Source organism: Malus domestica, chromosome 02 (assembly GCF_042453785.1).
Source record: "Malus domestica chromosome 02, GDT2T_hap1".
In the NCBI taxonomy this organism is placed as follows: domain Eukaryota; kingdom Viridiplantae; phylum Streptophyta; class Magnoliopsida; order Rosales; family Rosaceae; genus Malus; species Malus domestica.
The window spans coordinates 29795316-29809997 of record NC_091662.1 but is presented as its reverse complement, the minus strand read 5'-3'; the positions used below and the strand labels follow the sequence as shown (position 1 = coordinate 29809997).

The window sequence follows — 14682 nt, the reverse complement described above, 5'->3', positions numbered from 1 at the left end:
TTCTCTGTCTCTCTCTCACTCTTCCTTCCTCCATCCCTTTATCTTCCTTCTTTGTTCTTTTATGATGCATGGTTGCGGACACAGAATTATGACAGAACATGATACGAGTATACGTCAAATTAACAAAAGAAATTATTTTATGACCAAAAAAATGCGACACAGGAATAATACCATCATGTCCATGCACCGTAGCTCTTCTTTTTCTTCTTTCCATAATGCTCTCGTCCTTTCCCCCATTTTTTCCGTCCTTTCTCTCTTCTTTTCTTATTCCATCAAACTCTCTCTTCCTTTCTCTTCGTTTTTTACCCGTCCCCTTCTCTCTTCTTCATCTTTTTTTTTTCCTTCTTTCCATCAAACTCTCTCTCTCTTTTTCCCCTCCCTTTCTTTCGTCCTTCTCTCTTCTTTTTCTTCTTTCCTTCACTCTCTCTCTCTCTCTCTTGCTTCCTTTCTCTTTGTTTTTGTCCGCCCCTTTTTCTCATTCTTATCTCTTCTTTTTCTTCTTTCCAGCAGATTCTCTCTCTCCTTTTTCTTTGCTTTTTTTTTCCGTCTTTTCTCTCTGTTTTTTCTGGTCCCCTTCTCTCTTCCCTCTCTTTTTCTCTCTCCTTTTTCTTTGCCTTTTTTTTCCGTTCTTTTTTTTTTACACTTTAACGAAAAACCACATTTTTACACTAAAAAGTCAATCTTGATACTATTCAATTTACCCTTTATTTTATCTTTATCATTAAAACTCAAAATTTTCAATCCCTTTTTATTAGTTTTCCTTTTTTTTTTCCGATCCTTTTTTTTTCGGTCCTGTTCTCTCTTCCTTCTCTCTTTTTCTTCTCTACATATGTCTCTTTTTCTCTTCTTTTTGTTCTCTCTTCTTTCTCTCTTTTTCTTCTCTACATATGTCTCTTTTTCTCTTCTTTTTCTTCCTTCCATCAGACTCTCTCTCTCTCTCTCATCTTTCTCTTTGGTTTTTTTCTTTTTTCCATGCACCGTAGCTCTTCTTTTTCTTCTTTCCATCATGCTCTCGTCCTTTCCCCATTTTTTCCGTCCTTTCTCTCTTCCTTCTGTCTTCTTTTTCTTATTCCATCAAACTCTCTCTTCCTTTCTCTTTGTTTTTTTCCCGTCCCCTTCTCTCTTCCTCATCTTTTTTTTCCTTCTTTCCATCAAACTCTTTTTCCCCTCCCTTTCTTTCGTCCTTCTCTCTTCTTTTTCTTCTTTCCTTCATTCTCTCTCTCTCTCTTGCTTCCTTTCTCTTTGTTTTTGTCCGCCCCTTTTTCTCATTTTTATCTCTTCTTTTTCTTCTTTCCAGCAGATTCTCTCTCCTTTTTCTTTGCTTTTTTTTTTCCGTCTTTTCTCTGTTTTTTCTGGTCCCCTCCTCTCTTCCCTCTCTTTTTCTCTCCTTTTTCTTTGCTTTTTTTTTCCGTCCCTTTCTCTTTTTTTTTTTCGGTCCTGTTCTCTCTTCCTTCTCTCTTTTTCTTCTCTACATATGTCTCTCTCTTCCTTTCCCTTTTCTTCCTTTCCCTTTTTTTTTTCTCTTCTTTTTCTCTTATTTTTCTTCCTTCAATCAGACTCTCTCTCTCTCTCTCCTCTTTCTCTTTGTTTTTTTTTCTTTTTTCTTCTTTCCATCAAGACATTTTCTCTCTATTTTTTCTGTCCCATTTCTTTTTTCCGTCCCTTTTTTTTCTTTTCAAACTCTCCCTCCTCCTTGCATGTTGACCTGATTAATAACGTGTTTACGTAAGGGGAATTGAATGTAAGAAATTGGAATTGCACTTCTTCCAGTGATTGAAGTGTTTGCTAACATTGGAGGAATAAAAATAGGGGTTTATGAACTTTAAATTTTCAAGAAGATTAAAATTTAATAAAATTATGGTATTAGATTGAATATTGGTTTTAATCCCTTAATGTGTACCTAATTCAAATTCATATTATATTTTTGTTTTTGTATATAATAGATAATTTATTTAAGGAATTATTATTAGCATCCTAAAATCTCATTTGGTACTTCAAACTTTCATAATTAGAAAGATAAATACATTTGTAAGTAGTATAGAATGAGATTTTTTGAGTGCTAATAACAATTTTCTTTATTTAATGTTATTACATTGAATTTTTTAATTTATTATTATACACATTTTAATTCATTAATTGTATTTAACCTTATCTAATTAGTGTACCTAAATGTCTGTATCATAATACATTTTACTAAATTAGTATACTGAATTGCTCGTACCTAAACATATTGTAGTGAATTAGTGACACATAAGAAAATATGTAAAATGTGAGATCCCACATCACTCAGGGGAGTGGATCATCTATGCCTTATATGTATATTCTTATCTCTACCTAGCACAAGACCTTTTGGGAGCTCACTGGCTTCGAGTTCCATAGAAACTCTGAAGTTAAGCGAGTTTGCTTGAGAGCAATCCCATGATGGGTGACCCACTGGAAGTTCTCATGTGAGCTCCCAAAAACAAAATCGTGATGATGTGGTTGGGGCCCAAAGAAGACAATATCGTGCTACGGTGGAGTCGAATCTGGGATGTGGTGGGGGCCTGGGCCGGGATGTGACAATTTGGTATCAGAGCCAATCTTTGGCTGGAAGTGTGCCGAAGAGGACGTCGGGCCCCTAAGGGGGTGGATTGTAAGATCCCACATCGCCCAGGGGAGTGGATTATCTATGCCTTATATATATATTCTCATCTCTACCTGAGACCTTTTGGGAGCTCACTGACTTCGGGTTCCATTGGAACTTCGAAGTTAAGCGAGTTCGCGCGAGAGTAATCCCATGATAGGTGACCCATTGGAAAGTTCTCGTGTGAGTTCCCAGAGACAAAACCGTAAGGGTATGGTCGATGCCCAAAGTGGACAATATAGTGCTACGGTGAAGTCGAGCTTGGGATGTGGTGAGGACTCGGGCCGGGATGTGACATAAAAACATAAGTGTACCAAAAATTTTGTACCTAACTATATGATACTAAACTAGTGTACCGAAATGTTGATACCTAAATACATTATACTAAACTAGTGTACTGAAATGTATGTACCTAAACATATTATACTAACCCAGTGTACCGAAATGTTCGTACCTAAATATATTGTAATGAATTAGTGGCAGATAAGAAAATATGCAAAAACATAAGTGTACCGAAAAATTTCTACGAAAATATTTTCTTATATAAGATGTTTACCATAATGAGAATTAAAATTTATCATATTTTCATAAAATTTAAATTCATAAAATTATAAATAAAAAAAGAGACATTAAAAACAATTGTTGGCATTAAATAGAGTCTAGGGACTAAAATCAATTTTTAATCTTGTATAAAACATTTTTCTAAACTTCTTCTTATTTAGGGATTAAAATCTAATTTTCTAATAAAAATATATGTAGGACCCACTTAATATAGTAGTAGGCGAGCCACTCAGAAAGTAGATATGAGATTTCTGAATTTCGATCCACTCACAGCTGTCAAAGACACGTTGGCTTGAACAACATCATGAACCACAACAGGAGTAACCGAGAAAGCAGATAGAAAGGGCATGGAGGAGAGAGATGGAGAGTTTCAGAAATTGGGGCTAGGGTTGGGATTTCACAGATAGGGGAAAGAGATAAAGGAATCGTCGCAGATCGGCTACCTTTTTTTTTTTTTTTATCAATTATATCAAAAGGTCTCTTATATTAATTAATTTAGGACAAGTGCATTGTATATTTAATATCCGAATAATTAGTGGTAATCTTTTTCACTTGTAATTGAGAGGTCATAGGTTCAATTCTTGATAAATGAGAATTTAAACCACATTATTGCTAGCTTATTATGAGGTTAAGTCTAACCCCTCCCTTTAGTATAAATAATATCGTTTGTTAATATATATATATACACACACATTGTAGTATGTTTAATATTGCTCAAAAATTGTTACTTAGTATTACGGTCTAGTGGTATTCCTCTTCATTTGTAATTGAGAGGTCTTATGTTCGATTCTCACCGAAGGTGAATTTAAACCATATTATTATTAGCTCATTATGATGCTTAATTAGCCAACAAGGTTCATCGCTTTACGAAGGTCGAGGTGAATATCTAACGGACGCAACTTACCCTTGCTTTATAAAAAGAGAACTTTAACAAAAAACTCCCGGTACTGTTCACTTTAACGAAAAACCATATTTTTACACTAAAAAGTCAATCCTTATACTATTCACTTTACTCTTTATTTTGTCCTTATCGTTAAAACTCAAAGTTTTCAAGACTTTTTCATTAGTTTTCCTTTATAAAAAAAGTTGTTTCCATGTGATAATTAAATATTATGCCCCAATGGTCGTTTAAGAAAAAATCTCCTAAAGTGGATGATGGGATTTACGGCCATCCCTGGTACACTTATCGGTGTAATATGGAGTTATTTGTAGGCTAATTCTGGATGTGGTGAGAATGATTTGTACAGTTTTTCCTTTAATGTCAGAAATTATGGTTACAAAGAAAGTGAAATTTGAGATGTACAATTAACGGTTCCATGCCCAACTGACACTACTAGGAAACCAGTTATTAATGACGTTTTGAAAACCGACAAAAAACATATATTTATGTCGAATTTTAAGTAAAATCTGACAGAAAATGGATGCAGTGGCGGATATAATAAGTGACAGAATTGCCTGCGTCAGGAAATTAATTTTCCGACAGAAAATACTCTAAAATCGACAGAAATTATGTCGGATAAATAAATTATTTTTGTCGGCTAAAACCGACAGAAAATGATTAAACCATTCGACAGAAATTAATTAAAAATGCACAAATAAAACCATTTCATGTCGGATAAAACCGACAGGAATAAATTACTAATGAACAAATAAAAGCATTTCCTGTCGGATAAAATCGACAAGAATTATATTAATAATAAAAAAAAATTTAAATCACTTTCTGCATTTTCCATATCCCCGCATTCACCATCCAACCTCGCCGGAGCTCGATCTCGCTGGTGACTGTCAGGGCCCTTAAAGTCTTAGGCAAGGGAGCACTAATGGGCACCGTTTTCTTAGTCCACGACCCGTCATCCGACCCCTCCGCCCATCCCCACCGTATGTCACCATTGTCTGCCTCCCTCCATCACTTCATCCAACCCTGGTTCAAAGTCTTAACCAAGGCAACTAGCACTAATATATATAGTCGATCGAAAAAGAAGCAAAGTAATTTAATTAACTACCTTCAAATTATTCCAAGCAATCAAGTGGACTGATAGATGGATTGGAGAGAGCAACTGCATAGCTACGCAACCAAAATAGCAAATCCGGTGTTTAATAATTTCTGATGAGAAGCCATTTACAATAAAAAATCATCAAAGAACTAAAAACCCAACAAAACCATCAATACAACAAGTATCAAAAATAGTGGGGGTTATTTTATTGTAGTTTCCAATGATTATTTTGATTCAGTTTCAGAAATAGTGAGGGTTATTTCGTTGTAGTTCTAGAAATAGTGTGAATTATTTTGGTTTTCGGTTTCAAAAATAGTGTGTTATTAGTATCACATACTACCACATTAAATATCAGATTGTGCCAAAACCAAAATAATCAGTTCCAATGAACCAACCTGCAGCTACTGGAGCAATCTAGGGATGAGCAACGATTATGGCGGGTAGGTAACTGTAGTTATTTACCCATAACCGTTTATATTCATACCCGCATAACCATTTATCTGTTAGATAATTGCATAAACGGTTATACCCATAACCATAACCGTTTATAAATGGTTATCCATACCCATAACCATGTACCTATTTAACCATAACCATTTACCCATTTAACCATAACCATAACCAATTACCCGTTTTTGAACCTATTTATCCTTCTTTTTTTTTACCCATTTACCCTTTTTCATCCGTCTACATGTTTTTTTTCTAACAACTTGAAAATTACAAAAGAAAAATTTATCATAATTTTCGTTTTCTGACAATTAAGCACCGTTATAGGTACATTTTAGCATGCATTTCTATATTTTAATCATTCAAGTCCTCATACAATTTCAATAATTGAAATGATAGTTTACGAGATCATATTCACAAAGTGATATATCATCGTATCAACTATCAAGATGGCAAGTCACAAATGTTCTATTGATAGCACATACAGACATGGTGACCAGATCAACTGGATGATTGTGTGTATTTTAATTGATTAATTATATTGTGTAATTTGTATTTATATATATATATATATATGTTGTTATTGCATTTGCACTTTGCAAGAAAGAGTTCATGGCCGGAGCCTACACCATGAACCTGTACTTAGAATTTTAGCATACCCAAAATCCCTGTGATAATTAAAATCCCTGCAGTGGAGCTGGGAAGGAGAGGGTCAGGACCAGAGGAGGGAGAGGGAGAGAGAGAGAGAGAGAGAGAGAGAGAGAGAGAGAGAGAGAGAGAGAGAGAGAGAGAGAGAGAGAGAGAGAGAGAGCCTACTTCTAAAATCCCTCAAAATCCCTGCGATAGGAGCTACTTCTAAAACCCCTCAAAATCCCTGCGATAATTTTATTTTTATTTTTATATATATTAAATTAAATAGGTAAATGGATACCCGTATAATCGTGGATAATACCCATAACCAATAGATACCCATTATAACAGTCGGTAATATCCATAACAGCCCATTTAAATTTCAAAAATAAACGGTTATACTCATAACCGTTTGTTCGTCTAAATGGTTACCCATAACCATAACCGTGAACTTTAAATGGACGGGTAAACATGGTTACCCAAACCTATGAGTATTTTGCTCATCCTAGAGCAGTCTGGTGAATACCAATACAAATGAAAAGGATAAAAAATTTGTATAATCAATAAATGAACTTTTTACTCATTTGGTAATCTACAAGAAGATCATCACATTCACAAATCCCTTACGCAGAGAGGGTATGAGGCATGCCCTAGGAGCCACTTATCTATACAAGGCAGGTGAAATATGTTATGGCAGTGTGGCAAACTTCTTACTGTCTCTCCAGGCTGAAAATCCTGATCATGAAAAAAAAATTATCATTATATTAATCGCTAAGTTCGAATTGAGATTAATTATCTCACTTGTGACCGAAATACGATATGGTAAACCATATGATATTATACAATTGGAAGGGGAGATGGAGAAGAGTTCATAAATAAAGGGGGAACAATGGGTCATATCAACCATGCTATTCCCTTGGTTGGCTTCTGCGTTTATGGATTTAGACGAACTGCTGTTCAATAGATCACTGCATGATTTCATTTCATCAGCAGACAATAACAACAAATTTCTTGGTTGGGATGCAAGATCTAGCCATTTGCCAAAGGAATTGAATATCTTCACCAAGGCTGTGATCAACAAATCTTCCATTTGGCTTACAATTACAATGATGCTCCAGCAAGTGATAGACATTACGTTCAAGTATCATAGGAAATTATAATGAGAAGGCTAAGTCCTCCACCAAGGCTATAAACTGGTTGCACAGTACAGAGCAGGCAGCATTTCAAATACAAAAGGAGGGATTCTCAGACAAAATATTTTTTGAAAGTGAATTCCACATTAGAGAAAGAAGGGACCTTACATGTACTTATAAGTAATTAGACTACTCTCATATTGCCAATTGATTTTGGGGTGGAACCTCAACTTTCTTAAAAAACTTCTAACCAAGAAATGACTTGGCAAACTAAAAGGTTTCGAATATTGCCACCCAACTAAAAGGTTTCGAATATTGCCACTCAATACTACATATGATGATATTCCTCTTCACTTGCAAGTGAGAGATCTTAAGTTTAAATCTTGTAGATGACAAATTGGATAGCAAATTAGATTGTCCATTGTATGGCTTAGGCGAACCCACTCCCCCTTAGTGTAAATATATCGTTGTATTCACAAGAAAAAAAATGTTTTCGATATTGACTAGGGAGGTCCCTCCCTCCACGGACAAATAACAACCGGAGATATGTAAGAGCAGCCGGCATGAGCCCATTAGAACCAGAATTATCAGCACGAGCGAACAATCATCACAACTAATAATTTCTTGGAACAAAAATTAGAAAATATCGTCTTCATGAATCATACAACATGTCCTCCATGAAATATGTTATTTATCCCTGGAATCATGAAAATATGTTGTACTAAACATATTTAACATCAATGAAAGGGGGTTTTATCATGCACACAGTACTACTACAAAACCAGAAACATTGCATTGAGATTCAAACTGACAGAGTCCATGCTAGTTGCGTGTCTTCACCTACCCGTCAAAGAAGATGTTAACTCCACCTTCGAATATGTTGGATTCGGATTATCATTAGGAGCACCTACGGGCATCTCTTGGGATATAGAAGAGGCTCCGGAGGCATTCGAAGTAATTCAACATCTCCTTCGAGCATCTGTAGGACTTCCTTCATTGAAGGTCGATCGCTTGGCTTCAATTGTATACACCACAAGGCGGTTATAATCATTTTTCTTATTAATGGTTTTTCCTCCTCCACAACTTCTCCCACCTCGAAGTCCTTTCCTTCATTATATTGATTGTAAACCCATGAAGGGAAGTAAAGTTGGCTTGAATGCTCTGCCAATGCATTCAAATTCTTCCTTCGGCTTGCCATTTCCATCAACAACATTCCAAAACTATAAACATCGGCTTTAAACGAAACACCGCCAATATTCTTGTAGAATAGCTCAGGAGCCATGTATCCCATTGTACCCCTTGCTGCTGTTAGAGATACAATACTATTATCCACCGGGTATAATTTTGCAAGCCCAAAGTCAGAAATCTTCGGTATGAAATTCTCATCAAGAAGAATGTTGTGAGGCTTGATGTCAAAATGTAATATTTGCATGTCACAATCTTCATGTAGATATTTGATCCCTCGAGCCACTCCAAGAGAAATCTCGTACGTTGTCTTGCAACTTAATGGGATACTTCCTTCTTTGCAATAAATGTATTTATCAAGAGATCCGTTGAGCATGAAGTCATATACCAAAGCATGCTTTGTTCCTTCAACACAATAACCAACAAGCTGAACCACATTAACATGGTGAATCCTCCCAATAGTATTTACCTCGCTGATGAAATCTTGTCCATTGCCTTTGGGCTTATCCAACATCTTAATTGCCCCAAAACGTCCACTCCGTAACCTTGCTTTAAAAACTGATCCATACCCTCCTTCACCAAGTTTTTCTTTAAATTTGTTAGACATCTTCTTGATGTTCGAGTACGAGTACCTTATTGGCACTAAAGTCTTTTCACCATGCAAAAATTCTTCTATGGAGTTGTACATTGACAAATGTCTTCTTTTCCATGTATAGATCAAAAACGCAGTCACGAATGGTGCCCCGAATAGAAATTTTACCCCGAAAAGTAGTCCTGAACATTGGAGTAAATCACAAAATACATCATGAGAAAAGAAATTGACTTGTTGCCTTGGATCAAACTATATGCTCAATATTGGATATCATAGATATTAGCAAAGCTCTTACCAAAACAAAAGAGTACGAACAATAGAAAACCTGCGTTTAGAACAGAAGGATGAGTAAATCAAATTTGACTAGAGCTTGAACTTTGTAAAGTGAATATTGTGAAGAACATTAAATACCCAAGAAATACAACAAGATATAATAACAAAATCAAAGAGAAATAACTAGCTAGTTTTCGAAGTGCAAAGCATAAGTATAGATAAAAAATTCTGATAAGCCATCATAGATATAGCCCCTAATCAATTAAGGGAGCTATTTTGGTTTCCAATTTCTGATAAGCCATCTTACATATACCCTGGAGGTAGTTACAAACATATCGCTCCTACACACACCTGGATTAACATTGAAATTTGTTGCAGTTTTTCATATCCATATTGAATGCCCTATATTATTTGTTAGGTACATGTTTATGTGATTGATTAAATACCACTCTTGTAAAGGTGTAACACAAATATAGTGTAATTAAAGAAAGTCTGGGGCTCTTAGTACCAGTTTGGTACTGCTGAAATTTAAAAAAAAAAATATGCAGGTATGAAAAAAAGTTGCGGTCTTTTTAGGGTTTGGTAAATACTCTAAAACCAGCTTTTTTAAATTGAGGGTGAATAAAAAGACTAAAAGCTGAAGCAGCGAAACATTGGTTTGAAAATCTAGCCTTTTTCCATAACATACAGAGGAACAGTGCATGTTCAATGAAACTCTCCTACACCCTCGCTAGTTTTACAAAATGCGTCCTTGTCCCTGTTACAAACTGGAAGGATCTCTTTCCTACTCCCTCGTTCTCCCGCCGCATCAGACCCCTAGGACCGCCGCCGTCCCTCCCACTCCTGCTCAACACCGACCACCACCACTGCACCAACGACTATCCCTCTCCTTCTTCTAGATCCTACACACGATCAAATGCGATGATTAAACAGTAATTAAATTTAGAAAACAACCCAGAAATTAATTTAATTGACAGAAATGCTTAGGGTGAGAAAAGGACCATGATTTCTTCAGTAGCAGGATTGATGATTCTCATAGGCAAGGACTTCACCAAATTAACACCCAATAAATTAATAAGATGCCAAACAATCTTATCTGCACCACACAAAGAAATTTACCAAATTCAACAACAAAACGCTAAGTTAAAACCCAATAAACAAACCTTTTATTTATTTACTTTTATACCTCAACAAATTTGTCCATCCTGACAAGGGAGAAGCCGTATCTGAAGAGCATGAGCAGTGAATTGGAAGCAAAACAATCTTATCAGCAAAGGGAAGCTTTGATTTGAAGCGCGGAAGAGGAGGAGGGGCTTTTGACGGCGAGGTTGAGGAGCTTGGTGTAGTTCAAAGAGTGCAAGTTCCTGGGGTGGAGAATGGAGGCGCCGGCCTCGAAGGTGTGGGTGGAGATGTTGACGGTGGCCATGCGACCACTGACGACGGGGTTGCTCTCGAAGATCCAGTGAAGTTGAGATGAGGGAGGAATAGCGGCGGAGAAAATGGGGGACAGGAGAGAGAGTGAAAGTAGGAGAGATTATAAATAAAAATAAAGTATATTATTATTATATGTTTTAACTATTTTGGCAATTTGATCAAATTATTTTGATTGATAAAAAAACCAAGACTTGATTTGGACTTAATCGTGTGCCGAATAAGTTTAATTGACAAAGAATTAAAACTTGATTTGGACTTGAGTCGTACCCGATTTGATTCCTCAAATAATCAACTAGTTTTAACTCGTGCGTGCAAGGAGTGGTTGATGGCTAAAGCACTTGGCATGAACCTATTTTGAGTACACATTACAAGCAAGGAAGGATGACCGCACTATTGAATCCTTAGTTATGGGCGGGCATCTTTCATTGCTTCGAGATATAAGCTTTTTCATCCACAACGAAGCAAAGGAAATAACCGACTTGTTCTTTTGATGTACTATGTGCATCTTGGACGAATGCCCCATGACATCAGTTTGTTGGGCTAAAGCCTCCAACTCGCTCTGAGTCACAGAGATGATGGACAATAGATTCTTGTGGCAAACTCCATGTCATATAAGTGGAAACACCGTTGGAGCGGTGTGTTGGGTTGAGAGGGATGCCCTCGTCTTGCTTTGTGAGACGATGCCTACAAGGTCGCACCTTGTTATGAAACCAATCACATTCTTACCTAGATTCATGGATGTAACTTGAGCCTTCTTCAACGTCATTGCTTGGATTGGAGTTGACTCACTTGGAGAAAGAGATGAGAGGCAGAGATAGTCCCACCAGGTATGCCAAATTTGTAAACACAAAATGACAAATAACAAAAGCACACATTACAAATAATGGATTTGTATTAATGAGTGCTTAGGGTTACAATCTCTACGTAGCTATTCTTTTAGAAGAATAATCCTTTGATTCAAACTCCAAAGTAGAATTCAATTTAAGAGTGGTGAACACTTGATCCTGTATTAAGATTGTGATTACTTCAAGGGTTGTCAATGTTTGATCTTAGGCTTTGGTGGTGGATGAATTGGCATGATTTTGTTGCACTTGTTGATTCTCTGCGAGCTTGTTGAAGAACACAAGAGCGTTTATCTGCTTAGATTGGGGTTTCGTTGTGGTTGTGTCTAGAATTTAATACTAGATTGCCTACACACCCTTTGTGGTATCAAACCAACATAGTTCCAAATTGCGAACTTGGATGCGGCTTTGTGCCACATGGGATTTGGAACGGCTTTGTGCCATTTTGACTAGTATAGTAATTAACGGGAATTCGACCCATTAATTTTAAGTGGTTTGCATATACTAATATTATGTGGTTCTCCACTGACTTTAAGTGGTTTGCATCCACTAGTTTGATGCTGTCAAAATTGTCTCCACGCTTTTTTTTTTTTTTTGGAACCGTTTGGACCCGGTGTGTCTTTGCCATCTTTGCTTTGTCTTCGAGCCTCGTATTTATAGGCTTCTCCACGTCGAGACTTGATTTGAACCAAATCAATTAATTTGACCAAATTATTTTGATTGACAAAAGAAACAAGACTTGATTTGGACTTGATTCGTGTGCCAAATAACTTTAATTGATGAAAGAACCAAGGCTTGAGTTTGTCTTGATTCGTGACTGATTTGCTTTAATCAAACAATCTTGATTATCATCACATGTTGCGGTGTAGGAACTACAGGCCCAAACACCTCGTGTTTCGCAAGAGAATCAAGTTTGACTTCAATTGCTTATTTCCAGTTGGACCAATCAGTTCTACATCGACATTCATCAACAAAACAAGGTTTAATGTCATCGCTTAACATGATCTCAGTAGCTACTACATATGCTAATGCATCGTCAATTATCATCTCATTTCTATACCAAACATCATCCAAGCTAGTATAATGGATCGAAATCTTTCAATTCTTTGCAGGTGGATTCGTGTCTTCCATGATGCTTCCATAATCTATAATTTCCTCATGCGTTGGATAGAATGATTAGGCGATAGTTAGATTCACGGTAGGCTCAACAGCATGTGTCGTGGATTTCCTCTTCTGGATTTGTGAATCCTTTGAACCAAGAGGTCTGTCACACTTGTGGGTAGGAGTAGATGATTGGTTAGCTGCCAATGTACGTGGGTCAGCCACGGGGGCGTCCCGGCCTTCCAAGAGGGAAACCCGTCATACATTTGGTACATCCATCTTTGCAGGCACGTTTGCAGATGGTATATATGATCTCGTCACTTTCGCTAGATCAGTGAAAGCATCTGGTATGCCCTAAGCTACGTTCTGAAGATCTAGAATGCATCGCATTTCAATCTCAGACAGGGCGGTGCATGGCTCTAAATGAGACAAAGTGGGAGTCGTCCACAATAATTCACGTCGTTATTCAGGAACATTGACATTCTTATCTCCCCCTAACGACGGAAAGACTGTCTCGCAGAAGTAACAATCTGCAAAACGAGTGGTAAGGAGATCGCCTGTCAAAGGTTTTAAGTAACAAATAATAAAAAGAGAATCATAACCGACATAGGTTCCTATCTTTCTTTGAGGACCCATTTAGTACGTAAGGGCAGCGCAATTGGCATATAGAATGCACAACTAAAAACGCGCAGATGTGATATGCTGGGTTCTTATCCGGTAACGAACTGAAATGTGCTATATGGTTGGATCGCGTCGGGCCTTAGGCAGACCAACATTGCTACGTGCAATATTGCATGGCCCTAAGCAGTGATCAAAAGCTGGTACGTATGACCAACGATCAAACAATCATTTGAAGGCGCTTAATGAAAGCTTCTGTTAGGTCGTTCTTGACATATCAATTGCTTAACTGGATTGTTTCTTCTCTATAGCTGCACCATGTGTTCATATTTTATTTTTAGTGAAAAAATGGAAATTTTTTATTTGAAATATATAATTAAAATTTTAAATGATTTTCTTTTTTTAATTTATGAAAGATTCGAGATTGTTGAATTTAAGTACTATTTGAACTGAAGGGCAAAAAAGGTGCGATGTGGCAAAGATCGTTGTATTTCCAGCTTTTTGACTTGACTCAATGCAACATGACGTCATCCTGCCATGGCTTGGCTTGGGCTAGAACTGTCATGGCCCAAGAAATGACAACCAATTACCAAGGCTCATAATATGTGTGTTTTGGAGTGGTTTTGGCACCTTGCCATGACAAAATAAGATGGGTGGAGGTGCTCTACATCGAATAGCGGCAGCAAGAGTTGGTAGAGATCGTTGCTTTGGAATTTTTTTCTATTCACTTTGGATTTTTTTTTAAAATTTTAGTTTCATTTAGATGGTGGAATCTAAAAGGAGAAAAACAAGCCATTTTCAAAGAGAAAGTAATCACCCAATGTGGGTGGGATAGAGAAGGGGAAGCTAGCCAAAGGTGGGATTCCATGGCTAGTTGTATACGAAAAGTAGCAAAAGCGGTATTAGGAGAGTCCAAGGGCTTTGCTCCATACCAAAAGGAATCTTGGTGGTGGAATGAGGAGGTACAAACAAAGGTGAAGGCTAAGAAGGAGTGTTGTAAAGCCCTATACAAGGACAAGACTGATGAAAATGGTGAAAGGTATAGAAGAGCGAAGCAAGAGGCGAAGAAAGCTGTGAGAGAAGCTAAGTTAGCGGCTTATGACGATATGTATAAGCGACTAGATACCAAAGAAGGAGAGTTGGATATCTATAAACTATCTAGAGCAAGGGAAAAGAAGACAAGGGACCTAAACCAAGTGAGGTGCATCAAGGATGAGGATGGAAATGTTCTTGCTACAGAGAACGCGGT

At 37.0% G+C, this 14682-nt stretch overlaps 2 protein-coding genes across 7 annotated transcripts in view; both read right to left on the bottom strand.

Annotated features, from left to right (window-relative positions):
* Window positions 1–14682, bottom strand: part of LOC103410239 (rust resistance kinase Lr10-like) — a 42265-nt gene that overhangs the window by 20157 nt on the left and 7426 nt on the right. The window lies entirely within an intron of this gene.
* On the bottom strand, window positions 7993–11019 carry LOC103437122 (rust resistance kinase Lr10-like). Of its 4 annotated transcripts, XM_070817777.1 has the most exons (5): window positions 10625–10985; window positions 10440–10534; window positions 10253–10340; window positions 9461–10195; window positions 7993–9347 (listed from the first exon to the last, which is right to left on the bottom strand). In XM_070817777.1, exon 5 carries the CDS (start codon window positions 9259–9261, stop codon window positions 8296–8298), a length of 966 nt encoding a protein of 321 aa, XP_070673878.1. In that variant the 5' UTR covers window positions 9262–9347; window positions 9461–10195; window positions 10253–10340; window positions 10440–10534; window positions 10625–10985; the 3' UTR covers window positions 7993–8295. The 4 variants fall into 4 exon arrangements, with proteins under 4 accessions (XP_070673878.1, XP_070673877.1, XP_070673875.1 ...); XM_070817776.1 differs by having other exon boundaries at window positions 9461–10340; window positions 10625–11019; XM_070817774.1 differs by having other exon boundaries at window positions 10070–10340; window positions 10625–11019.